The sequence below is a fragment of the Bos grunniens genome, chromosome 5 (assembly GCF_055505025.1).
Source record: "Bos grunniens cultivar Pamir isolate PY7600 chromosome 5, Bosgru_T2T1.0, whole genome shotgun sequence".
NCBI lineage: Eukaryota > Metazoa > Chordata > Mammalia > Artiodactyla > Bovidae > Bos > Bos grunniens.
In genome coordinates this window covers 44,420,931-44,448,563 of record NC_141169.1, presented here as the reverse complement: position 1 = coordinate 44,448,563, position 27,633 = coordinate 44,420,931, and the positions used below count along the sequence as shown (strand labels likewise).

Sequence of the window (27,633 nt, the reverse complement as noted above, 5' to 3'; positions counted from 1 at the left end):
GTATCCTCATCTTTTATTTGTAGTTCTACAGTTAAATACATTTGTTTCTCATCCCCTGTCTTTAATGTTAAAGCTTCTCGTTTTTTTTCTTGATTATATGAAACTCATTCACTGCTTGATTACTCTGGAAAGCTCATGGGAGATATAGTTTCTAAAGTGTGACAGGTTTATAACTTTTAGTCTTTGGTCTTATATTTGAAGGATACTTTGACTGGATATGAAATTCTCAACTCACATTTTTTTTCCCTTGAGAATCTTAAAAATGTGACTCCATTGTTTTTAGCATAAAATGCTGTTGAAATTTGATACCTATCTGATTTTCTTTACCTGTAGCTGACTTGGCTTTATGTTTAACTTTTTTATAATGGTAACTTCACATATCTTTTTTTTGTCTTTCATGTTTAAATGAATTGGATTTCCCAAGGGGTTTGTGCCCCCACATTAGGTACTTCAATCCCTGGTATCTGCAGTGGACAGATAAGCCCCAAAACATTTGGCTTTGAAAATCAATGGGGCATATGTCCAAGAGACCCAAAAGCTCTAGGGAATTGAGATTCCAATCTGAAAGACTCACACGCAGACTCACCCTAAGACCCAGCACAAAAGCAGCAGTTTGAAAATTACTTAGAGCATAAGTGAGGGAGATTCACTTGTAATCTTAAAACCTCCACCAGAAGGGTAGGCGGATATTGGGACTCTGTGGGAATGGAAGCACTTCCGGTGCTCCCTTCCACATAACTGCTGATTCTGTGGTCTGGGCAGTGTAACCACATTTTCTCAGGGTCTAAGATTTGTGAGGATTCACTTTTACTTAGTTTTGTTGAAGACATAGTCATTGGTTTCTTCTGATATCCCAGTTGGTGTATTTGGTTTTTAGGAGTTGTTGTTCAGTCACCAAGTCATGTCCAACTCTTCGTGACCCCATGGACTGCAGCACACCAGGCTTCCCTGTCCCTCACCATCTCTTGGAGTTTGCCCAAGTTCATGTGTATTGAATCGGTGATGCCATCCCACCGTCTCATCCTCTCTTGCCCTCTTCTTCTGCCTTCAGTCTTTCCCAGCATCAGGGTCTCTGCCAGTGAGTCAGCTGTTTGTATCAGGTGGCCAAAGTATTGGAATTCCAGCTTCAGCACCAGTCCTTCCAAAGAGTATTCAGGGTTTATTTCCCTTAAGATTAACTGATTTGATCTCCTTGCTGTGCAAGGGACTTTCAAGAGTCTTCTCCAGCACCACAGTTCGAAAGCATTCATTCTTTGGTGCTCTGCCTTCTTTATTGTCCAGCTCTCACATCTGTACATGACTACTGGAAAGACCATAGCCTTGACTCTATGAACCTTTGTTGGTGATGTGATGTCTTTGCTTTTTAACACACTGTGTAGGTTTGTTATAGCTGTCATGCCAAGAAGCAGTCATCTTCTAATTTCATGACTGCAGTCACCATCTGCAGTGATTTTAGGAGTTGGTGGAGAATTTAGAAACTATGCTGCCACCACAATTACAGCACAACTAACTCATTATTTTATTAGTGTATCTGTGGCCAATATATAGGGAGCTTGGATTTTTTTTTAATCTCATAAGTTTGAAAGATAAATTTACATACAAAATTTTTTTTAAATGGCATATTTTAACATCTTAATAAAGGAATTTTTTAGCATCTATTTATTACCTGTTGAGGAGTTATGTATAAATACAGGATTTTTGTCATTAATATTCTTCTTGATTTTAAATGTAATATATATTGCTTGCCTCTGGTTGCAGTGATGAATGGGTATAGTCTCCTAATGGACATTTTTAGACTAACTGCAGTATGGTACATGAAATTATCTATAGGTAAACAATTGTTAAGGTAAACATGAAACAACTTCACTAAACATTAATTGAAATGAACCTGAGTTAATTGAAGAAATTCCTTGCTTGATGGAAACAAATATGTTCAGAGCAAAGTTAAGGGAAAAAAATGAAGTTCTTTAATTGTTTATTTTCACAGGTAATGAATAATTATACTTAATCTTTGGATATTTTATGAAAATTTAATAGTTAGAATGATTTGTAATTTTAGATTTGCCTGGTTGTTTCCACATAGCAAGTGCTAAATAAAAACTTCCAGTGTGAATGTTGTAGGAGGGGGCAGTATTAATATTTTATAATTTTATTAGTAAAGATTATATAGTCTTCTGAGTCTAACATCAAACTTTGGAAATTAAAAAAAATAAAATGATCAATTTCTCATAGGAACTGAAGTTAAAAGATGAAGAGTGTGAGAGGCTTTCTAAAGTACGAGATCAACTTGGACAGGAGTTGGAGGAACTCACAGCTAGTCTATTTGAGGTTGGTCTATTTATGTCTTGGTCAAGAGCAATGTCTTAATTTTTATATATTGATAGAATTATTATTTGAGGGAATCTTGAAAAAGATATGCTGAGCTTCCATGCATATTTGTAAGTCCTCTAAAAAAATATTTAAGAAATGTAGAGGCTACAACTTAAAATGATGTAAAAAACTATGGGCTACTAGAATCGTGTGGTTTAAAAATGTGAATGAAAAGAGAGGAGGTAAATTTTAATTTTGATTTTACAAACTATTTAGGGGCTGCTTTCAAGTAACTTTATATGATTCCATAACACAGGTGGAAAACCTTTGAGGTAGTTTTCTGAAAGGGGATGATTTGAGGAACATTATCTCCAGCCTGCCACAGGATCAGAATGTCTCCCTGATTCAAGCAGTGTCTCTCAGTAGGAGTGCCACTGACATTGTAGGACATTAGCATCCTTGCTGTATTAATCAGGGTTTTCCAGGAAACAGAACCAATAGGATGCATGTCTATACATACATATGTCTATATATGTGTAGAAAGAGGCTTATGTAAGGAGGTTGGCAAGTCCAAAACCTGGAGGATGAGTTGGTAGACTAGAGACCCTGGTGTAGTTCCAGTCTCAGTCCAGAGGCCAGAGAACCAGGAGAGCTGATGATGTAGTTCTAGTTTCTAGTTCAAAGGCTGTTAGGCTTGAGACCCAGGAAGAGCTGGTGTTTAAACTTGAGTCTGAAAGCAGAAAGAATTCTCTCTTACTTTTGGGGGATGAGCCTTTTTGTTCTAACAGGCCTTCAGCTGATTGGATGAGCAGCACCCACATTGTGGAGGGCAATCTGCTTTACTCACTTTACCAATTCACATATTAGCTCATCCAGAAGCATCTTCACAGAAACATCCAGAACATCTACCTTAAATGCCTGGGCACCTGGGGCCCAGTCAGGTTGACACACAGAATTAACTGTAACACTTGACGGTGTTTCCAGTATTCTAGTAATACTCCCTCATCATTTTGACAACTTTTAAGTATCCTTGTGGAGGGTGGGGAGAGGATATTATTTTCTAGGTTAAGAACCACTACCTAGCGCACTTCCTTTAGGTTATAAGATCTTTAGCCTTCAGAGGCTCCTTATCAAAAACATTGATGTGTTATTAGAATGGCTAGTGTCATTATCACTTTACCAATATTTTCTTTTTTCCCCTGAAAATTTGTTCTTAAAATTTTTAATGTAAAAATGGATTTTAGGGGAAACGTTTCTTCACCCTTGTTATGTTTGTATATGCAGAATCTTTTTTAGTTTTAGGTATGCATATTTGCTTGCATAGTTGTAATCCTAATATATTTTGTACTTTAAATAACATCTTTTCATGTTACTGCATAGTCAGTGTAATGAAAATCATAATCTATCCAGTGTATATTCCACAGTTGTTATTGTTATAAGTAATATTGCAGAGGATGTTTTCAGAAGTGTGGGCTTTCCATGCTCCCCTCTGCTCACACCCCTTTGCTCTCTCACCTGTCTTTCTTTCATGAATGTTTAAAAACTTTTTTTTTTTGTTTAGTTAGCTAGTTATCAGAGATAATAGGAAGATAAATTTAAGCTTAGAAATAGTGGGAAATTAAAGATCTGGAGAGCTTCCTTGGTGACTTAGATGGCAAGGAATCCGCCTGCATTTCCAGAGACCCAAATTTGATCCCTTGGTCAGAAAGATTCTCTGGAGAAGGGAATGGCAACCCACTCCAATATTCTTGCCTGGGAAATCCCGTGGACAGAGAAGCCTAGTGGGCTACAGTCCATGGGGTCTCAGTCAGACATGACTGAGCTACTAACATACAAAGATCTGGAACAGGAGTTATGTAATGTTACATTTTTATATGTAGAAGGAGTGTACAGAAACATAAGGCATTTCTTTCAGTACTGTCTGGTTAGAAGAAAATTTTATAATATAGTGTTAGTAGATAAGAAAGCAAATACATTATGCTGCTTATGTTAATATTGGTTTCCTACCAGCCTGCCCTTAATTTTAGCCCCCACTTAGTTCCCCCCAGCTGCATGTACATGTCATTTTGTTAGATGAAGTAGGAGAACAAATAGAAACTTTTCCCTGTCTCTAGCAGGATGTGAAGTACCAGAAGTGCAGTTAGTGCAATGAATGAAAAAGTTATCTAAAAAGCATAATTTTGGGGTCCCTAATTTATCTCTGACCTAACAGTGACTAATAACCTTAACTGTGTGTACTTTCTGGGAAAGAAACTACGCTGATTAAAGATGATTTCAGTAATGAAGAAAATTGTATTCAAACCAACTGCTTACTGAGTTTAGAAAAAAAGTAGAGTAAGTTTTTCTGTGGTCTCAGTTTTGCCTTCATGATCTCAGTTTACCATTGTTTTATGAAAAAATGTTTTTGCTTACATTTTATGTATATGTGTAAATAGTTTTTTTTTTTTTTTAAGAATTGAAGATTATTCTGAATAAACTCAATTTATATAATTTTGGTAAGCTTGTAAACTCAGATTAGGAATTTATATATGATGAATGATCTTGAATATAATTATACTTCTGTATTTAGCAAAAAATACAAGATTATAAAGTTGTATATATATGTGTGTGTGTATATATTTTTTCTTATAGTATTATGGATTGTCAGGTAATGCGAAATATAAAGTGAAATCAGTTCAAAGAATGCTTTACAAAGTAGTCTACATTTAACATGGAAAAAAAAGATATATAGTCTTAAGGTGGTTTTATGTTTTTTCAGCCAATTTTAGTAAATGTCTATGATATGCTTAGTTTCTCTCAACAATGCTGTAAGCACATATAGTACAAATTATTTTGTCTGTGAAGAAAATCATAAGTAGAGTTAAGAAGAATGCTGGGACTCAAATTCATGACCTTGATCTTGCTTTTAAGTATGGTGAAAGTCATAAATGGCACTTCCTTTTCTTTCAAGCCACAGAGACAAATTTGAGCATGAACCTTTGTTATGATGAAGATATTGAGAATTCCCTATGCACTAGGCACTGTTCTAAGACATATGTACTTAAATTATGCACATATACTAACACACATCATAATGTTACATACATATAAAACACAAAAGTGTTTATAAAAAGTGAAATAATAAAAATACTTAAATTTTTTATAATACAGAAGTATTCTCATTAAAACACATTGTATATGTGTATATTTATTTTGTGAGAGCGTTGTGATTGACTCTGTTATCTTGTTTTTGAAAACTTGTTTTAAATTTATGATCCAGATGATAGTGATAGTGAAGTCGCTCAGTTGTGTCTGACTCTCTACAACCCTTTGGACTATAGCCTGCCAGGCTCCTCTGTCCATGGGATTTTCCAGGCAAGAAGAGTACTGGAGTGGGTTGCCATTTCCTTTTCCAATGATGATATGGTCTAAATTCCATTTTAAAAATTTAGATTTAATGTTACTCATAACTCACAGATATATATACTCATCTGAAAGGAACAAGTACATCTTTTCCTGTAATAAGTCATGATAATGAATTTTCAGTCCCATTGCTAGTTATGTGAAAGTTTTCCCGTAACATTCTCTAGTGAGTTTTTGTCTTTAATGCCAACAAATTGTTTTTGAAAACTAATCAGAAGATGGTGAATAAACATTATTTTTAAAAAAGAAAAAAAAAGATCAACTTAATTTGAACCACTGCTAACCAGAGAGGAAAAAAATTCTGTCTTCCGTGTTTGTAAATATACAGACATGAATGTTTGTATAGATCACAGGTGTGCAAACTATAGCCTGCAGGCCAAAACTGGCCTATATCTACTTTTGTGCAACCTAACGAGCCAAGGTTGGTTTTTACATTTTCAAATGGTAAGAGGAGGAAAAAGAATCGAAAGAGGAATATCTTGTGATGTATGAAAACTCTATGAAACTCATATTTCAGTGCCCATGAATTTTTATTGGAATGGCTATATTCATTGATTGTTTTATTGTCTGTGGCTGCCTTCACACTATAGCAGCAGAGTTGAGTAGTTACAACACAGACCATACAACTTAGAAGCCTGAACTACTTACTATCTGGCCTTTCTAGAAAGTTTACGGACTTTCCTGTGTAGATGATACTTAAATAATTTTTCAGTTTCAGAATGACAGTGATAGAAAAGTTTTCAAGCTCATATATCTTTTTATGTCTTTTGTCAATTTTTAAAGTCCTATGAATTATCATTTTAGATACTCCTCTTGCCTCATTCTAGCTCTTTTCTCTTTCCTTTTTAGACTCCAGTTACATTTATTTTATACCTTTCCAGTATATCCCTTATATCTCTAAGGGGACAAATCACCCCAAGTTTCAGCTCACTTTCCTCAGTTTACTTCTTCTGGATCTTGGTCCTCTGGTTCTTCATTATTTTGTTGCACTCTAATGCCTTCAAGAACATTTTTAAAAAATTTGTCCAGCTTTTAAAAACTGTTCTCTGTAGGAAGTTTGTTCTAAGAAGTTGCATGGTCCGCCATTAATGAAAGCAGAATCCAATTCTAAACATTAAACAAATATTCTCTCCATAGCACATGTTACTTCTGGATTCATAGTTAAAATGTCACTTATCTTGAAGGATCAGATTAGATATACTTATTATTTGAGAACTACCTGTCAAGTAGTATTTTAATGACAGTTACTTGTTAAAATTCAACACTTACTCAGCACATCTGAAATACTTGTTATTTTTAAAAGAAAAATGCTTGTCTCATTATTAAATTTGATAGCTCCTACAGGCTTTGACACAAGATAGCCAGCATAATGGTGCATGGGATATTCTCACAGTTAATCTTGTTATAAGCATTGATAGTAAAGCTTTTCTTATTTAAAACAATATCTGTACATTTATTATAATACAAGGGCACATACAAGGTGCAATGTCATTACATACTCTAAAAGCAAGTGAACAAATGGGAGTGCCACCGTGGAATTCTGGTGTGGAGAACTTCCACTCTCCCCTGAGCAGTCCTAGTGAGGGTTCTCTTGTCAAACTGTTAAACAGCTTTGAAGCTGATTTCTTTCCTTCTGCCTTCCATCGCTCTCTTCCTCGTGAACAGTAAATTGAAGTTCTAAGATCTATGCTCTTACATCCTGGGCGATTATTGCAAGCACCCTGTGTACTATTCCAGTCTACCCTTATATTTTATAGGGATTATTCCGTACAGCAGAGTAAGCTTTTTAAAATACAAATAACATAATGTCATTCTCTTTCTTAAAAGGCCACAAGGCTTCATAATGGATTTAGAATAAAATCCAGAATTTGTACTCATATTTTATTTGATTATTAGAATGTCTTCAGAGTGTAAGCTCCTTAAGAGTTATCAGCACCTGGAACGGTAGCTGAGGAAGAGATGTTATGAATAAGTGTTTGATGAATAAATGTTGTATGAATAAAGGGGAATTAAATATCTAGAGTTTCATATGCTGCTGCTGCTAAATCGCTTTAGTCGTGTCCGACTCTGTGCGACCCCATGGACGGCAGCCCACCAGGTTCCCCCGTCCCTGGGATTCTCCAGGCAAGAACACTGGAGTGGGTTGCCATTTCCTCCAAAGCATGAAAGTGAAAAGTGAAAGTGAAGTCCCTCAGTCATGTCCGACTCTTAGCGACCCCATGGACTGCAGCCTACCAGGCTCCTCCGTCCGTGGGATTTTCCGGGCGACAGTACTCGAGTGGGGTGCCATTGCCTTCTCCGAGAGTTTCATATATTTGGTACTAAAAAATTAAGATCTTATGAAAGGATAAACTCAACCTTTTTCAATTGCTCTGCACAAAATCAAGATTTAATATCGATTTGTGAGTATTTTTATTGGAAGCTCTAAGGCTTCTCAGCTGTTACTCCTATAAACTACAGCATTACTGATGTGTTAATATTTTTGCTTGTTTCTCCTGTATGTCTTTGCTGTGCATAGTAATATGAATACAAATTATAAAAACCTAACTGCAAAGAAGTTGGGTTTGACATGTGGATCATGACTTTTCCTTCTTTAACATTTGCAGTCTTTACACAAGTATTAATTAAAATGATCAAACCTTGCCTGCCTCTATGGTAATAAAAGAAGGTACCTATTCTTTATTCCTAATAATTGATTTGCCTGATGACAGTTGCTGCTTCAGCTGTTGACATTGAATACTTAATTTTAGGCAAAATTTTGTTAGTGTATCTTTGTTTCAATCATAGACACCTGTTGAAGGATTTTTGAAAACAAATGCTAAATACTTTATTTCCAAAATATGAGATGTTAACTTTTTCAGGAAGCTCATAAGATGGTGAGAGAAGCAAATGTCAAGCAGGCAACAGCAGAAAAACAGCTAAAAGAAGCACAAGGAAAAGTAAGTTTTTGCTGCTTTTAATAGGATACAGAAACTAGTAATTACAGTTTGAAAAATACCTTGACATTTATTGGATTTGTTCTGATTATAAAAGTACTGCTTACTTTAGAAGATTTTTAAAACTACAAGACACTATAAAGAAGAAAATAGCTACTACATAGATATAATTAATAGTGAACATTTAGTGTACATTTATATTAGAAGCAAATGATTTAAAGCTTTGTGAATCACACATGTTATCAAAAGGATTATATAATTACATTTTAAAGTCAATTATTTTTTAATTCACTAAAAAAGCCACTGAAATGTTACTAGATTTTACTATTTTAGAAATGAACTGCACCTAATCATAGGCTATTTTTAAATATGAAGATTCTGAAAATTTGCATCCGTTCAGTAGCTCAGTCGTGTCCGACTCTTTGTGACCCCATGGACGGCAGCACGCCAGGCTTCCCTGTCTATCACCAGCTCATGGAGCGTGCTCAAACTCATGTCCATTGAGTTGGTGGTGTCTACAGCCATACCACCCTGAACGCACCCGATCTCATCTAAAAATCCACATAGTGAAATGTTAAACATTTTGATAATTTTAAAATTTTCATCTGACATTGTGAATAGCAGCTGAATCTAGACTGTATGGGAATATCAAAAGACTGATTAAAGATAAAAAGCCCTCCCAAAAAACCCATTTAGTTTACTTTCCTTTTATTACTCCACAGGAAATACACATTAAACTTATGTTTCATCTCTGAAAGTTACCAAATTGTTAACATTTAGCTGCATCTGTCATAAAACATATTCAGTATATGTGACTGTGTTGATTTCTTTTCAAGATTGATGTACTCCAAGCTGAAGTAGCTGCATTGAAGACACTTGTATTGTCCAGTTCTCCAACATCACCTACACAAGAGCCTCTGCCAGGTGGAAAGGCACATTTTAAAAAGGGGCATACAAGAAATAAAAGTACAAGCAGTGCTATGAGTGGCAGTCACCAGGACCTCAGTGTGATACAGCCAATTGTAAAAGACTGCAAAGAGGTAACTCGTCCAGGACTGTCCCCTCTGACTCTGTTGATACTTAGTAATTCTCATCACTGAGGTGTTGGTTATGATTTTTGCCAGCAAAACTTTTAATACAAAATATTCAGTATTAAGATGGGGGAGGCTTTGTCTAGAGCTGGCTGCTTTCAGGGATTCTTCAGTTCCCCTCTCTACCTGGCTGACCTTGGAGTACCTGCTGGAAACTTGGTAAGTTTCTTAATCTCGATATTTCATTTAGGGAGCAAACTGTCGTGTGTTGTATAAAGGAGAGTGGGTGACTTTAATGATCTGGCTAGTCAAAATGTATTGCTTGCATGCTCCAGCAAAATATGAACATAAGAAATATATGAAAATATTAGGTGATTTTCTTGAAGAACAGTGCGTTATTTTTACTTAAATTCTGGGAGAAACAATTTTATATCAGTAAGGTAGTCCTAGAGTTAATTCAGATAATTAAGCAACAAAAAATAGAACTGATGGTAAGCTTATAATTTTATAAGGTATGTTATGAGGATAGCTGGGATAATGTGCTAATATTTTGAGCTGTTTTGAGTAAAAATTGTGTAATTTTAAAATAGTTTTTACTTACATGTGATAAGAAAGCATGTCCAAAGGGATTGATCACTAACAAGCAGCCTTCTCCCATTTTTTTTCTTGAAAGTTGTATTTTACATTGTTGAATTCAAGTCTCTGATTAATCTTGAAGAAGCTTTGCTTGTTTTGATTTTTACATAGAAGCCAGGAGTTTATTGAATTTGAATAACCAGGGTTGTTGCTCATTTTAATTGAATTGTATATTGTTTAGTTATTCATAAGAAAAAAAGATGCTGGTGGGAGAGAAGTTCAATACTTGGTTAAATCTGAATGTGATGAAATTAAAATTCACACTGGTTTCTGTTAAATATTTAAGAAACGTTTTTAGTCATAACTTTAATTCTGATTTCTTTCAGTATTGATAGCATTTTTAATTGCTTGGTACAACTTGTATTTTTGCTGTGGTGTCTCAGTGTGTGTAATTATGTACCCTTTTCTCCCTGTTTTTTACACTAAGAACATTTAGATGTTTCTCATGGAACGTTTTAAAGTTTGTGTTTATGAAATTCCTTAAAATATGCATATAGGTGGCATATAACATTTTGCTTTCTGGCTATATCTTGTATTGTAATATTTTGTGTAAAACTTGTCAAAATGTTCTATTAGACAAAGGAAACACATAAATTTGAACTGTGTAAATCTTAGATACAACAGTTGGACAGAAAATGGAATATGTCCATGTTTCTATAGAAAATGTGATGGGGCATTCAGTCATGACTTTACAGTGTATCTTCTGAAAGCACTGAGAACACGTGCATGCATGCACACAGTTAGGCGAAACTTTGAGATCAAGTCACTCTAATGTGAACTTTTACTGGCTTCTTGCTTGGTAACCTTGGTCAAGTTATTTTATCTCTCTAAACTCTAGTTTTCTTATCTATAAATGGAGGTTATAATATTTATCTTGCCCAGCTTTGAGGATTAAATGTTAGTGAAGTGCTTATTACTATAGTTCCTGACAGAGTCAGCTCTTAATAAGTAGTTTAAATTATTGCCTTTCAACTAGAATCTTTTCTCAGAACACTACTTACCCACTTGGGGTTTTATATCCATCAAAGGGTAGACTTTACAAAGAAAATTAACTTGAAAATGTATTACTTATCTGCTAATAATTTTATCCTTTTGCCTTTAGCTTTGATTCAAGGAATTTATGGATTGGGATGAAAAAAATTCACATTGAGATTGCTATTATACACCTTAGAGGGAAGTCTCTAGGAAAGCTGGGGTACAGCCAGTCTTTGGTTACTTTCACATAGACTACACGCAATCTGAGCTGTCCTGGAGGCCGTAGGTTTGGTTGCTTTCACACAGACTACATGCACATCTGAGCTGTCCTGGAGGCCGCAGGTTTGGTTACTTTCACATAGACGACACGCACGTCTGAGCTGTGCTGGAGGCCGCAGGTGCAGTCAGTGTTTCATTCACAGGGCGGCTAGTGCCTCTGGACAGGAGTGGCTTAGAGTTGCGGGCGGCTGAGGGACACTGCTCTGTGTTTGGGTGGCTGGGGGCTGGGTGGACCTTTATATGCTGATGGGCAGTATTGAGCTGGGCTGGGGGAATCCAAAGAGAAGAATACTTGGGAAAAATTATTAAATTGGAAGGAAAGAGAAGAGACAACTGGAAGAGTGAATAGGAAGGCCGGTGCCAGCTAGGTTATTGGTAATTCAGATGGGAGATACTAGATGTTGAAATGGCAAAAAAAATCTAAATGAATGTTGTGTATTTGAGATAGTCAATTTAGGAGGCTGTGTGTGTGTGCTGCTTTTAGTTTTGCAGCTTATAGAGTAAAAATTTTGAAAATTCTGGAAATGCCTTAAATAGCTGAACAGGTGGTGTCACTTTTGACCCCAAAATAGATCTCACAATTTGGTCAGCCTCTGTTTAAACACTTGTTTTAATTAACTTGGCTCCAAATTGTTTGTTTTCAGAAAACTTTTGTATTCAGAACAGTGTGCACCTGTGTCTTAAGAAGAACTCCAACATTAGTGTTACACTCTTTTTGGTGGGTAGGTAATGGTAGTGATCTTTGACACCATAGTGATTACATTGAAAAGCACCCCCTAGTTATTTGGGAGTTTGGATTGTTTTTTAAAAAGAATGAAATATTGCCATTTGTAGCAACATAAATGGACCTAGAGAGTATCATACTCACTGAAGATGTCAGAAAGAAAAACACAAATATGATCACTTATATGTGAAATCCTAAAAAAGGTACAAATGAATTTATTTACAAAACAGAAACAGACTTACAGACATAGAAGGGATCTTATGGTTGCCAAAGAGAAAGGCTGAGAGAGGGATAAGTTAGAAGGATGAGATTAACAGATATACACCACTGTATATAAAATAAGCCAAGAATTTACTGTATAGTACAGGGAACCATGGGCTTCTCTGGTGGCTCAGTGGGGAATATCTTGCCTGCCAGTGCAGGAGAGGCAGGTTCAATCCCTGGGTGGGGAAGATCGCCTGGAGAAGGAAATGGCAATCCACTCCAGTATTCTTGCCTGGGAAAATCTCATGGACAGAGGAACCTGGCGAGCTACACTCCAGGGGGTTACTAAAGGGTTGGACATGACTTAGCAGCTAAAACAACAACAGGGAACTATATTCAATACCTTATAATAATCTATAATGGAAAGAATTTGAAAAAAAATGTTTAATTGAATCACTTTGCTATACACCCGAAACAAACAATATTGTAAATCAGCTATACTTCAATTAAAAAATTGCTATCCTGTATTATAACTAATCAAGAATGGTTCAATTGTTATTTTAAATAAAGAGTATTTGTTTTTTGGTAATATATTAATTAGGTTTTGGTTTTATAAAGTGATTTTTTGTTTGTACTTTTTAAAAAGTTATTTTATGTTTTCTTTTGTCAGGCTGACTTATCCCTGTATAATGAATTCAGATCTTGGAAGGATGAGCCCACAATGGACAGAACCTGTCCTTTCTTAGACAAAATCTATCAGGAAGATATCTTTCCTTGTTTAACCTTCTCAAAAAGTGAGGTAATTTTAAAAAAAACTTTAATAGAAATGCATTAGAGTTGTTCCTATACCTTTTACTTAGACATGTTACATATTTTACTATCTCTTACACAGATAATTTATAAAATGTCATGTTTTACCATTTTCTCCATTCCATATTAGGATCATAATAATTTCTTGGCATTCACTTACTGAGCCTCCTTCCTTATTTGAGCAGAGGATCACTCACACTGCAGTGTGTTTTGCACTGGAGTGAAGTATTAAGTATGTTAAGGGGGTAGGGCTTATTTCTTAACTTTTAGTCCAAGAGTCAGTGTAAAGGAATTTCTGTATACTTCAAGCTGTTTGTTTGGTTTATCCATATGTGATTTTAAAACTCCTGTTTAGTTCCTTCATCGTTAAAATGGGGGAAAAAATGCCTTCCTTGCCTGTGTCTCAGGGTTGTTAAGACAAAACGAAGTCAATTAAGTAGATAGAAAAACCTCCCTGGTGGCTCAGACGGTAAAGCATCTGCCTGCAATGCAGGAGACCCAGGTTCTATCCCTGGGTTGGGAAGATCCCTTAGAAAAGGGAAGGCTACGCACTCCAGTATTCTTGCCTGGAGAACTCCATGGACAGAGGAGCCTGGTGGGCTACAGTCCATGGAGCTTCAAAGAGTCGGGCATGACTGTGTGACTAACACTTTGACACTTTGAAGTAGACAGAAAACCTTAAAACACTATGCAAATGTAAGGTCATAACTTTTATTTGTTCTTACATGTGGAAGGTTTGTCTACAAATATCCAGTCAATAAGTGTTTTAAGAAAGTTAATCCTACGAGTCTTCAGAGAATTTAATTACAACACTACTTGTAAGGAGAAGAGGAAGAATAAAATGCTTTTGATATATAGCTGTTAGTCATTATGGCTCTGGCCCTAATTTTAGGTAGATTGCTACGTATAAGTAATCTTGCCAGAATAAAGTAGTTTGCCCATTTCATCAATTGTTTATCAGTTACTACCATCTCCATCTGGGCATTTAATATTTGATAATTCATTAATTCTTTTGTATACTCTTGTGCACATAAATACAATTGGTGTATTTATGTGATCATTAAATATATAGTTCTGTTTAATATATATTGCTCTAATATGATGACCAGTATTAAAAAATAATGCATAAATTTAGTAAAATCAAGCATTAAGATATTAATTTTGAAGTGACTTTAATAGTGGATGTGATAAGGGGTGATCTGGAATTAATGTCTTTAATTTCCTTCCAGAAAATGAGAAAAGTTATTTAGCTGTAACTGAATCACTTTTCATAACAATATCAGAGTTATAAAAGAATTCAAACCAAGCTTGTGTGGTTTCTTTCTTTTTCATTAGCTAAGGCAAATCTAGGGGAACTTGGGGAAAAATAATTTTTAAACATCAGTTTACTGTGAACTAGAATTTTTACATTTTCCTGTCAGCATCTAATATTTTTCTGTGTTCTGTGAAGTTGGCTTCAGCTGTTCTGGAGGCTGTGGAGAACAACACTTTAAGCATTGAACCAGTGGGATTACAACCTGTTCGATTCGTGAAAGCATCTGCAGTTGAATGCGGAGGACCAAAGTATGTTTTCACAATCATGTCTTGTGGAAGAATACTGAGTTTTAAAAATTTATGTGTTGTAGTTATTCTAATTTTTTCTGGTTTTAAATATGGTTAAATCTCTCGTCAGTTTTCTGTTTAGAGTCTGTGCAGCCCAGAGACCAACCCGCAGGCAGTGTGGGGATTTCAGATGTATCGTCAGTGGAGAGCTCTTTAATTACAGACCTGTACGTGGGATCCAGGTAGATCAGGTGTCAGAAACTTTTTTTGTAAACCACATATTGTAATCTATTACCTGATTATGAAATCTCTTTAATGGGTCATAAGCAGATTTTTTGTTGTTGTTGTACTTTTCATGTTCTGGGCTTTTTGTATAAAATATTTCTTCTTGAAATTTGCTTCAAAAATAATTTGAAAAGACAGTGAATTAGACCGGGTCTTACCAAGCATGAAAACAGGGTACCAAAAGACTTGGCTAGTACTTTTCTTCAGTAGTCTCATTGTAAAGCTTTCTCACTTTGGTAAAGAAACGTTTCTGTCTTCATGTGTAAGAAATATTTGACAGTTGTGTACCTTCACGGGTGACCACATTTCATAGCAGAACAAGCCTTTTTCCAACCAGTTATGGGAGAAAAAGATTGAAACCAGCAGTACCCAAAACCTTTGGGACAGCTGTTTAAAAGGTGACTTTGAAAGATTTAGGGGAAGCTGCTTAGTTGGTTAAAAACTAGATCAGTATAAGGGGACTGAAGAGCCTAGGAGAGCTCATGTGCGTGCATGCTAAGTCACTCAGTTGTGTCCCAGTCTCTGCCACCCCATGGACCATATAGCCTGCCAGGCTCCTCTGTCCATGAGATTCTCCAGGCAAGAATACTGGAGTGTGTTGTCATACCCTCATCCAGAGGATCTTCCCCACCCAGGGATCGAACCCACATCTCTTATGTCTCCTGCAGGTTCTTTACCACTAGGAGGCCCAAGAGAGCTCCTAGCTAGCAACAGTTGAATCCTGTCAGGCAGGCTATTTGAAGGCAAAAGAGGAAACAGCTGGTTGAGATTAACTGCTAGGTCTGTTAAAACCAGTTGTGGGAGTTGTGTCGTTCTTCCTGTTTCCTGTTATGCACATTGCACTCTCAGCAGGATCAGTCAGTGCTGGTATTTGGGTAACTTATTTTTTTAGTCCTGTGTTTGTTCGTGAGCCGCAAGTCTGTCTACCTAGAGTTGTGTCCTGTTTTACACTCCCATGCAACCCACTCTTGCCTGGAAAATCCCATGGACAGAGGAGCCTGGTGGGCTGCAGTCCATGAGGTCGCGAAGAGTTGGACACGACTGAAGCGACTTAGCAGCAGCAGCCACACTTGTAGTATGGTGGCCTCTGAATTTTGGGGAAGAGATTTACATTCCTAAATTCTACTCATCAACAAACTCCTATCGTTAATGATAGCAGTTTTTAGCAGTTTTTATTGTAGGATTTTAAATTTATGGTTGCATTGTATCTATCCCACATATTAAATGTGCAGTATCATCAAATGAAGTCTCAGTTACAGTAGATTTTTACAATATTTTAGTAAAATAATTATACTGAATGAAAGTGAAAGTCACTCAATCATGTCCACCTGTTTGTGACCCCATGGAATTCTCCAGGCCAGGATACTCTAGTGGGTAGCCTTTCCCTTCTCCAGGGGATCTTTCCAACCCAGGGATCAAATCCAGGTCTGCATTGCAGGTGGATTCTTTACCAGATGAGCCAGAAGGGAAGCCAAGAATTCTGGAGTGGGTAGCCTGTCCCTTCTCCCGTGGATCTTCCCAACCCAGGAATCAAAGGGGGTCTTCTGCATTGCAGGTGGATTCTTTACCAACTGAGCTATTTAGGGAACAATTAAGGGTATTGTTGTGCTTGTGGAAATGGGGCCAGAAGCCAAGATGTTTGCAGTGCATATTGTGTGGAGAAAACCAAAGGAAAATGTTGTCTTTTTTTTTTGAATGAAACGTGAAGTATGGCCCCGGCTAAGGCTCTTGTGGATGAGATTGTCAAGACAGTCACTAAGTGAATGGCATAGTGCTCTGGGAATTTTGTGGAAGGCAAAGTCATTCCACTGGTGGTGATCAGAACTGTTATTAGAGGGGCTTTGGTTTGATCTGGGTTTTGGAAGTGTGGATGGAATTTGGATAACAAAGACTGAAGAAGAGGTAACTGCGTTCAGTGGATGATGAGTGTACGGGGAGGAAAGATGTGTAAAGAAAGGAGTTAGAGGTGACTGGATGGGTGATGTGAACTTTTGGAAGTTAATAGGGCTCTGGTTTACAAGATGATAGATGCAGACTTAGACACGTTGACATTCTTGAGTGAAAATGGCAAGCAGGGATTTGAAATCTTGGGACTAGAGCTATTGAGATACTGAGATATGTTTTTTTGTTTTTTTTTTTTTAATCGGAATTAGAGGTCAGAAGACTTAGCATTGAATTCTAGCTCAAATAAAAATATATTAGCTTCAGAAATGAGATAACTTAAACACTTTATTATTTTAAAAGTTGATACTTAAAACCATTTTACCTGAGTCATTTGCAAGTTAGAAAAATAGTGGACAAACAGATATATGTCTGCTTCCAGAAGAGCGGTGTAAAGGTGATTTTTATCAGTTTGATGGTTACTTTTTTCTCTTGTGTAAATTATGCTTAAAATAGTATAGTTCTAAGGACTTTTAACACTTGTGCCTTAAATTTCTTGATTGTCCATCCTCAAGCTAGTAGTAGTGCTTTTAAATATTATTATAGATCATTAAAGGCATTTTCTAATAAAGGAACAGTGAGGTGAAATCTCTTTGAAAAGGTAAGAATTCTTCTGTGATTCGAATTGCCAGAATTATTCTTTTTTAAGTAACCATTTGTTGTGTGTTTGCTTAATATGGAGCCACATTCATTTCATATTTCTCGTAAGTATAGCTGAAAATTCAACGTCTAGTTAATACATTTTTCTTTATGACTTATAATGTCCTATAAAATGCTATTGGCCACTTTATTTTACTTTAGAGCTACACTAAGTTTGCATTGACAAGAAGTGGTAGCTGTCTTTAGTCAAGCTTCTAATTTAGCAGGGTGACAGCTGGGCTTCTGTGAGTCCAACCTGATCTTGTTGAGCACGTAGAGTGACAGGTGGCCTTCACTTAACCAGCAACCACTGAATGTCTGCTCTCTGCCAGGTGGATACTTATTGTCAGGCATTTAAAGATGAATACAGTACATTCCCTGCTCTCAAGAGGCTTTCACCCTATTGTAGCCTGAAAACCCTCATACATGTTGTAGTATGCGAAGAAGAAGGTCTGTATGTCTAAATGTAGTATGTACTCTTTGTGTAATTGTAATTGTTAAGATGCAATGTATTTGTAAGATATCTTATTCCTTTGTATTTCTCAGGCCTAGGTGCCATGTTAAATGCATATACACCAACCCAACACACCAAAAAGTATCCCATCTGGAAACTGTTGTCCTGCAGGGTATCAGTAGCATGTTTTGAGACTTGAACAGTTACTTTTAAGTTTTTTTCAACTAAAACAGAAGTTGAGATCAGATCAGTCACTCAGTCGTGTCCGACTCTTTGCGACCCCATGAATCGCAGCACGCCAGGCCTCCCTGTCCATCACCAACTCCTGGAGTTCACTCAGACTCACATCCATTGAGTCAGTGATGCCATCCAGCCATTTCATCCTCTGTCGTCCCCTTCTCCTCCTGCCCCCAATCCCTCCCAGCATCAGAGTCTTTTCCAATGAGTCAGCTCTTCGCATGACGTGGCCAAAGTACTGGAGTTTCAGCTTTAGCATCATTCTTTCCAAAGAAATCCCAGGGCTGATCTCCTTCAGAATGGACTGGTTGGATCTCCTTGCAGTCCAAGGGACTCTCAAGAGTCTTCTCCAACACCACAGTTCAAAAGCATCAATTCTTTGGCGCTCAGCCTTCTTCACAGTCCAACTCTCACATCCATACATGACCACAGGAAAAACCGTAGCCTTGACTAGACAAACCTTTGTTGGCAAAATAATGTCTCTGCTTTTGAATATGCTATCTAGGTTGGTCATAACTTTCCTTCTAAGGAGTAAGCGTCTTTTAATTTCATGGCTGCAGTTGAAGTCCCGGTGGAAAGCTGTGACCTGCCCTGCAGCTGATTACTTATTTGTAACTTTGTTCCTGGTTAGGACATATATTAGAGAACGAAAAGGCAACCCACTCCAATACTCTTGCCTGGAAAATCCCATGGATAGAGGAGCTGGTAGGCTACAGTCCAAGGGGTCTCAAAGAGTCGGATATGACTGAGCGACTTCATTTCACTTACTTCATACTTTATCACTGAAGAAGGAAATGGCAACCCACTGCAGTATTCTTGCCTGGAGAATCCCATGGACAGGGGATCCTGGCGGGCCATGGTCCATGGGGTCGCAGAGAGTTGGACACGACTGAAGTGACTGAGCAAGGACATATATTAAAACATCTAGCTTTTATTTCTAGAACCATCCTGAATGCTATGCTATAAATTTCTACTAGAATGTAAACCCTAGAGGGTAGGGCTTTTGTCTATGTCATCTTCACAGAGTGCCTGATAAAGGGTAGGTTGTCAAATATTTGTTGTCTGAATAAGTGTGTAACTTGTTCAGAAGGTAAAGGCAAAATGCTTTTAATTTTTTAAAACTAAAATTTATCCTTATTTTACAGAAAATGTGCTCTCACAGGTCAGAGCAAGTCCTGTAAACACAGAATTAAACTAGGGGACTCAAGCAACTACTACTACATTTCTCCTTTTTGCAGATACAGGGTAAGTAATGTAACTGTGAATTTTAATAAAGCTCTCTTTGACATGAAACATTTGACTGTTTAACATTCTTTTCTTTTTGGCCCAGATCACTTCTGTCTGTAACTTTTTCACATACATTCGGTACATTCAGCAGGGACTTGTGAAACAGCAAGATGGTGAGTGTCAATTCATTATAAAATATTTGCATGAAAGTTAAGTAAAAAGTATAGGACATAATAGTAATGCTCAAATAAACATTATTGGTACATGTATATTGAATCTCTTTTATAGGTCTAATGTGTGAAGAATTTGGGAACAAAAGCATCTTTTAAAACATGTTGTATTTAATCCTTAGATTTGCCACATTTTACTCTAATCTTGAGTTTGAAGCAGGATCAGTTTTAACGTTTAAGGAATATATGATAAACCAGATGGTAAATGTGAGAGGAGCATAAAGCCCGTTGAAAATACTCCTTAAGAAAACTGAGTGAAGTAAGCCAGAAAGAAAAACACCAATACAGTATACTAACACATATATATGGAATTTAGAAAGATGGTAACAATAACCCTGTATACGAGACAGCAAAAGAGACACTGATGTATAGAACAGTCTTATGGACTCTGTGGGAGAGGGAGAGGGTGGGAAGATTTGGGAGAATGGCATTGAAACGTGTATACTATCATGTATGAAACGAGATGCCAGTCCAGGTTCGATGCACGGTACTGGATGCTTGGGGCTGGTGCACTGGGACGACCCAGAGGGATGGTATGGGGAGGGAGGAGGGTTCAGGATGGGGAACACATGTATACCTGTGGCGGATTCATTTAGATATTTGGCAAAACTAATACAATATTGTAAAGTTTAAAAATAAAAAAAAAAAAGAAAACTGAACAAGCTCTAAATGTGATCAGGCTTATTTTAATTAGTGGAGCCCACAAGGCACTAAGCTTTTTCTGTATTTTCTCCTTTCACGTGTGAGTTAATAAAGTAGTTGTGAGGGTAATTCCGAATGGAGTAAAGATCACTGTCTTCTAAATCAACAGAAACGTGTAGATGATATATCCAGAGAGCTAACCTAGTGCCAGGGTGGCAGCATTTTTAATTGTAGTCTTTCATGATCAGTTATGGTTTTATAGTCGGATGTCTTAAATACCAGCCATAGAAACTAACATGACCTGACAGCTCCAAAATATATATATTTTTAATACATATGGTTGTTTTAAAACAGAAATAGCAGATACTGAGCTAGGGACAAGTCCATGCCAATTTTGTATTTGAAGTTGTGGAGAATTTTCTTGTTTATCTTTTTCTAGACCCTGAAAATTTTCTTATACTGAAAAACTGGTAAAAGCCTACTGTGTTTTAGTAATGTAAACCAGTGAATGTTAACCCTTTGGAAGAATTAGTTGTGTTGGTAAAAACTTAAGTTTAGCATTTTCAAACTCTGGTATATAAAACAGTCATTTGTTTATAATCCCATGTAATTAGGGTTTTTTTGTGTTTTTTTTTGGTAATTAGGTTTTAATGCCTAAAAGAATAGGGGTGAAATCTGTCTCTAATCAATATTGAATTTAAAAAGGCTGCAGAGCATACAAGCAGTCTTTAAACTGTACAGTACTTTTTATGACTGATAAAAATGCGAAGTCAAGTGGGCCTTAGGGAAGCGTCACTACGAACAAAGCTAGTGGAAGTGATGGAATTCTAAGGAATTTCAGATCCTTTAAAATGATGCTATTAAAGTGCCGCACTCAATATTCCAGCAAATTTGGAAAACTCAGCAGTGGCCACAGGACTGGAAAAGGTCAGTCTTCATTCCAATCCCAAAGAAAGGCAATGCCAAAGAATGCTCAAACTACCACACAATTGCACTCATCTCACATGCTAACAAAATTCTCCAAGCTAGGCTTCAACAGTGCATGAACCATGAACTTCCAGATGTTCCAGCTGTATTTAGAAAAGGCAGAGGAACCAGAGATCAAATTGCCAGCATCCGCTGGATCATCGAGAAACCAAGAGAGTTCGAGAAAAACAGCTACTTCTGCTTTATTGACTATGCCAAAATCTTTGACTGTGTGAATCACAACAAACTGTGGAAAATTCTTCATGAGATGGGAATACCAGACCATCTTAACTGCCTCCTGAGAAATCTGTATGCAGGTCAAGAAGCAACAGTTAGAACTGGATGTGGAACAACAGACTTGCTTCCAAATTGGAAAAGGCGTACATCAAAGCTGTGTATGGTCACCCTGCTTATTTAACTTACATGCAGAGTACATCATGAGAAATGCTGGGCTGGAAGAAGCACAAGCTGGAATCAAGCTGGAGTCAAGACTGCCGGGAGAAATATCAATAAACCTCAGACACGCAGATGATACCACCCTTATGGCAGAAAGCAAAGAACTAAAGAGCCTCTTGTTGAAGGTGAAAGAGGAGAGTGAAAAATTTGGCTTAAAATTCAACATTCAAAAAACTAAGATCATGGCATCCAGTCCCATCACTTCATGGCATATAGATGGGGAAACAATGGAAACAGTGACAGACTTTATTTTTGGGGGCTCCAAAATCACTCCGGATGGTGACTGCAGCCATGAATTTAAAAGGCGCTTGCTCCTTGGAAGAAAAGCTATGACCAAGCTTGCTGCTAAGTCGCTTCAGTCGTGTCCGACTCTGTGTGACCCCATAGACGGCAGCCCACCAGGCTCCGCTGTTCCTGGGATTCTCCAGGCAAGAACACTGGAGTGGGTTGTCATTTCCTTTTCCAATGCATGAAAGTGAAAAGTGGAAGTGAAGTTGCTCAGTCGTGTCCGACTCTTAGTGACCCCATGAACTGCAGCCTACCAGGCTCCTCCATCCATGGGATTTTCCAGGCAAGAGTACTGGAGTGGGGTGCCATTGCCTTCTCCGACAAAGCTATGACAGCATATTAAAAAGCAGAGACATTACTTTGCTGACAAAGGTCCATCTAGTCAAAGCTACGGTTTTTCCAGTAGTTAATGTATGGATGTGAGGGTTGGAGTATAAAGAAAGCTGAGTTTGGGTCATTTATTTTTCTGGAATTGAGCTGTAGAAGTTGCTTAAAAATTTTTGAGATTAGTTGTTTGTCAGTTGCTTCATTTGCTATTATTTTCTCCCATTCTGAAGGCTGTATTTTCACCTTGCTTATAGTTTCCTTTGTTGTGCAGAAGCTTTTAAGTTTAATTAGGTCCCATTTGTTTATTTTTGCTTTTATTTCCAGTATTCTGGGAGATGGGTCATAGAGGATCCTGCTGTGATGTATGTCAGAGAGTGTTTTGCCTATGTTCTCCTCTAGGAGTTTTATAGTTTCTGGTCATACATTTAGATCTTTAATCCATTTTGAGTTTATTTTTGTGTATGGTGTTAGAAAGTGGTCTAGTTTCATTCTTTTACAAGTAGTTGACCAGTTTTCCCAGCACCACTTGTTAAAGAGATTGTCTTTAATCAAAGAACTAAATAGACATTTCTCCAAAGAAGACATACAGATGGCTAACAAACACATGAAAAGATGCTCAACATCATTCATTATCAGAGAAATGCAAATCAAAACCACTATGAGGTACCATTTCACGCCAGTCAGAATGGCTGTGATCCAAAAGTCTACAAGCAATAAATGCTGGAGAGGGTGTGGAGAAAAGGGAACCCTCTTACACTGTTGGTGGGAATGCAAACTAGTACAGCCACTATGGAGAACAGTGTGGAGATTCCTTAAAAAACTGGAAATAGAACTGCCTTATGATCCAGCAGTCCCACTGCTGGGCATACATACTAAGGAAACCAGAATTGAAAGAGACACGTGTACCCCAATGTTCATCGCAGCACTGTTTATAATAGCCAGGACATGGAAGCAACCTAGATGTCCATCAGCAGATGAATGGATAAGAAAGCTGTGGTACATATACACAATGGAGTATTACTCAGCCATTAAAAAGAATACATTTGAATCAGTTCTAATGAGGTGGATGAAACTGGAGCCTATTATACAGAGTGAAGTAAGCCAGAAAGAAAAACACCAATACAGTATACTAACGCATATATATGGAATTTAGAAAGATGGTAACAATAACCCTGTGTACGAGACAGCAAAAGAGACACAGATGTATAGAACAGTCTTTTGGACTCTGTGGGAGAGGGAGAGGGTGGGATGATTTGGGAGAATGGTGTTGAAATACGTATAATATCATATATGGAATGAGTCGCCAGTCCAGGTTCGATGCACGATACTGGATGCTTGGGGCTGGTGCACTGGGATGACCCAGAGGGATGGTATGGGGAGGGAGGAGGGAGGAGGGTTCAGGATGGGGAACACATGTATACCTGTGGCGGATTCATTTCGATATTTGGCAAAACCAATACAGTATTGTAAAGTTTAAAAATAAAATAAAAAAAAAAAAGCTGAGTGCTGAAGAATTGATGCTTTTGAACTGTGGTGTTGGAGAAGACTCTTAAGAGTCCCTTGGACTGCAAGGAGATCCAAGCAGTCAATCCTAAAGGAAATCAGTCCTGAATATTCATTGGAAGGACTGATGTTGAAGCTGAAACTCCAATACTTTGGCCACCTGATGTGAAGAACTGACTCATTAGAAGACCCTGATGCTGGGCAAGATTGAAGGCAGGAGGAGAAGGGGACGACAGAGGATGAGCTGGTTGGATGGCATCACTGATTCAATGGACATGAGTCTGAGCAAGCTCCGGGAGTTGGTGATGGACAGGGAATCCTGGCGTGCTCCAGTCCATGGGCTCGCAGAGAGTTGGACACAACTGAGTGACTGAACTGACTTTTTCTGACTTTAATAAAATGGAAATCTTTTTTAATATCTGGTGGTAGGTAATACTATTTAAGCTTAAGAACAGATGATTTGTGCCAAATTGTCAAGCATATTTTTTCTCCTGGTTAAAAAAGAGTTTTTGTAGGGACAAATGAAAAGTACTCTACTTTATGGGAAGAAAGGGTCATAAGTGGTAGGGATTGACAGTTATGAAAGTGATGTCTTCTCTGGCTTCTCTTACCCTTTCATTTCACAGTATTTGGTACACATTATATACTGAGTGGGTTTGTAGTAAATTATTATTGATTTTACATTCTGTTTATTATCTGTGCCTTGTGCTGAAAAGGATTTAAGGCAGCTAAATGTAAAGCAGGGTTTCTCAGTCTTGGTACTATTACTCTTTTAAGCTGGATAATTCTTTATTGAGAGAGGCTGTCCTGTGCATTGTACGATGTTTTAGTAGCATCCCTGGGCTTTACTCACTAGACACGAATAATGAAAAACATTTCCAGACGTTGCCATATGCACACTGGGGGGCAGAATCTCCCTGGTTAAGAACCACTGATCTGAATCAGTCTAATCTGATAATATGTCAGAGGGAGACCTTTTATAATCTAAAACAGAGCCAACTTTTCCCCACTTAATAGAGGGGACTTACAGAAGCAGAGATAATAGAAATTTACAGCTTATCCTCTGAATTTATTTTTATTTCTAAGTGAGCTGTACACAGAATCTTTCCTTGTCATTACAAAGAATGTTACTAAAGTTCTCTGGACTGTCTCGTGTTTTCCTTTTTTCCTATTTACTGTGTTAGTTGTAATGAAAAGTGAAAAATGGCCAAGATATAGCAAACTAAGCAAGAAGATCCATAAGTGAGATGATAACTCTTGCACAATTGAGCATTGAGAATAGTTACTCAAGAAGGCAGCAACATTGCCAGTTACACAGGACACTGAAATGTCTACCATGGTAGTCATTGATAATATCTAACAAATTGTGATGGAAAAAGCAGTAAATATATTCATTAATAAAACTGGAATGCTCAGAAGTACATGGAAAAGTTAGTGTGAAACAGTGATAGGATGTTAAGCATTAGGTACATCATTAGAAGTGTCCAGTTGGCATTTCAACTAATCCTAAATTTTCATTGAAACAAAAAATAATTAAGATGATATTTTATGATTTATGTGTCCCTCTTTTCTGTTTGTGTAGTTGACCAAATGTTTTGGGAAGTTATGCAGTTGAGAAAAGAGATGTCATTGGCAAAGCTGGGCTATTTCAAAGAGGAACTCTAATGTTCTGCCTGGGACCATCCATGAACCTCCCTGAAGACCTGGAAAATGGCTGAATATTTTTACGGTTACTTGATATTTATTTCCAAGCAGCGGGTCCAAGACTTTTTCCCTCTTTTGCAGATTATACTAAGAAGTACTGTGATTTCTTTTTAAACTGACCTATGCTGTGTTTGCTTATTCTTTAGTTGAACACACTGTAAAGAATTACAGGTGTACTAGTGATTGTAATTTATAGTTGCAAAAAATAGCTAAATAAATAAACGTTAAATTGAGTGTGTTTTTGCTTTCTCTTCTAGCTCTGACATGGTGCGTAGGGTCATTTGAATTTGAACTGTAATTTTCAAACTGTGCAGCAACCTATGAAGGACAAGGAAGAAGGCTAAGTGGACAGGATCACCTTCCTCCCCCCACACCCACTAGAATGACTATTTTTGTCTGTTTTTATATGTTAGGATTAAAAGAAAAGACTTTATTTAAAGAAAGACTTCTTCTGAAAAGAAAGTTATCTATTTTAATCATTTGGTTCTAATTTAAAGAATCCCATTGTTGTGGTGATTAATTTAAATATATCAGATAGAAGACAGTCACATTTTATCCTAGAGATGCATTCTTTTGGCATCTTGATGTGATGCATCTGTACTTTATATTCGTTGAGCGCTGAGTAATCACTGAAAGGACATAAAGATAATATGATGTGTCCTCCAGGGAGTTGTAAGGGGTGTGGATTGAAAGAGTGATACCTGCAAAGGATCGACTGATCATAGAACCTCTTGATTTATAAATTTCAAATTATAAAACAAATTGCATGGAGAAACTAAGAGTAAATAGTTTCATGATGCATGCATGCATGCTAAGTCACGTTAGTCGTGTCTGACTCCTTGTGACTCCATGGCCCATAGTCTACCAGGCTCCTCTGTCCATGGAGTTCTCCAGGCAAGAATACTGGAGTTTCCTTGCCCTCCTCCAGGGGGTGCTCCTGACCCAAGGATCAAACATGCGTCTCTTACATCTCCTGCATACAGTAAGTACAGAAAAGCAAAAAGAAATAAGAAACTACTTTAGTGTCTCCATCTAGTGAAAACCACTCCATATTTTTGAAGAATAGGTTTTCAGATATTTTCTACCTACATATATACATTTCTGAAACAAAAAGTAGACTTTTTTTTTACTTAAATATTCTACAAAGCTTAATCACCGTAAGGTTTTGATTTTAGGATGTTCAGTTCAGTTCAGTCACTCAGTCGTGTCCGACTCTTTGCAACCCCATGAATCGCAGCATGCCAGGCCTCGCTGTCCATCACCAACTCCTGGAGTCCACTCAGACTCATGTCCATCGAGTCAGTGATGCCATCCAGCCATCTCATCCTCTGTCCTCCCCTTCTCCTCCTGCCCCCAATCCCTCCCAGCATCAGAGTCTTTTCCAATGAGTCAATTCTTCGCATGAGGTGGTCAAAGTACTGGAGTTAGCATAGTTTAATTAATTGTGTTTGGAGATTACTGTTCCCAGCTCAAGAATATGAAATTGAAAATGAAATTTGAAACTAGAATTTGATAACCTGAGTTATAACTAGAGTAACTTGATAGTTATTCTAATGTGAGGACATAATAAACATGCTCTCAGACTTTCAAAGCTTCAGAAGATTTTTCCACCCAAAGATGCAAATTAAAAACACTTTTGAAGAAAATACTAAAAAGAGAAACAAATCCAGGAGATGCTTGAGATTTGAGAGGAAACGTGATAGCTTATTGATAACTTAAAAAATTAAAAAACAAAGGTAAAGAAAAACATTAAATTTCAAGTATATTCATAACAATTTAGAACTGAAATTCTTTACAGTATCAACACAGTTGGAATGGGAGGAGACTAGAGAATATGGGGCTATATTAAAGTTCTCATCTTATTAGATGAAAGATGGAGATATCA

General features: G+C 37.2%; 1 protein-coding gene across 17 annotated transcripts in view; it reads left to right on the top strand.

Moving 5' to 3' along the window:
- The window catches only part of RAB3IP (RAB3A interacting protein), a 56,947-nt gene extending 30,966 nt beyond the window's left edge, over positions 1-25,981 (top strand). For 8 of the 17 annotated variants that reach the window (XM_086399995.1, XM_086399996.1, XM_086399999.1 and 5 more), the window contains 8 exons: positions 2,233-2,328; positions 8,574-8,651; positions 9,485-9,688; positions 13,168-13,296; positions 14,758-14,870; positions 19,551-19,650; positions 19,736-19,805; positions 25,627-25,981. In XM_086399995.1, the coding sequence (XP_086256121.1) occupies positions 2,233-2,328; positions 8,574-8,651; positions 9,485-9,688; positions 13,168-13,296; positions 14,758-14,870; positions 19,551-19,650; positions 19,736-19,805; positions 25,627-25,709 (873 nt within the window). In that variant the 3' untranslated portion in view covers positions 25,710-25,981. Of the gene's footprint in view, positions 1-2,232; positions 2,329-8,573; positions 8,652-9,484; positions 9,689-13,167; positions 13,297-14,757; positions 14,871-14,979; positions 15,101-19,550; positions 19,651-19,735; positions 19,806-25,626 lie in introns of all 17 variants that reach the window. The other 9 variants (XR_015163778.1, XR_015163779.1, XR_015163781.1 and 6 more) reach the window with 3 other exon arrangements.
- Positions 25,982-27,633: the final 1,652 nt, after the last annotated feature.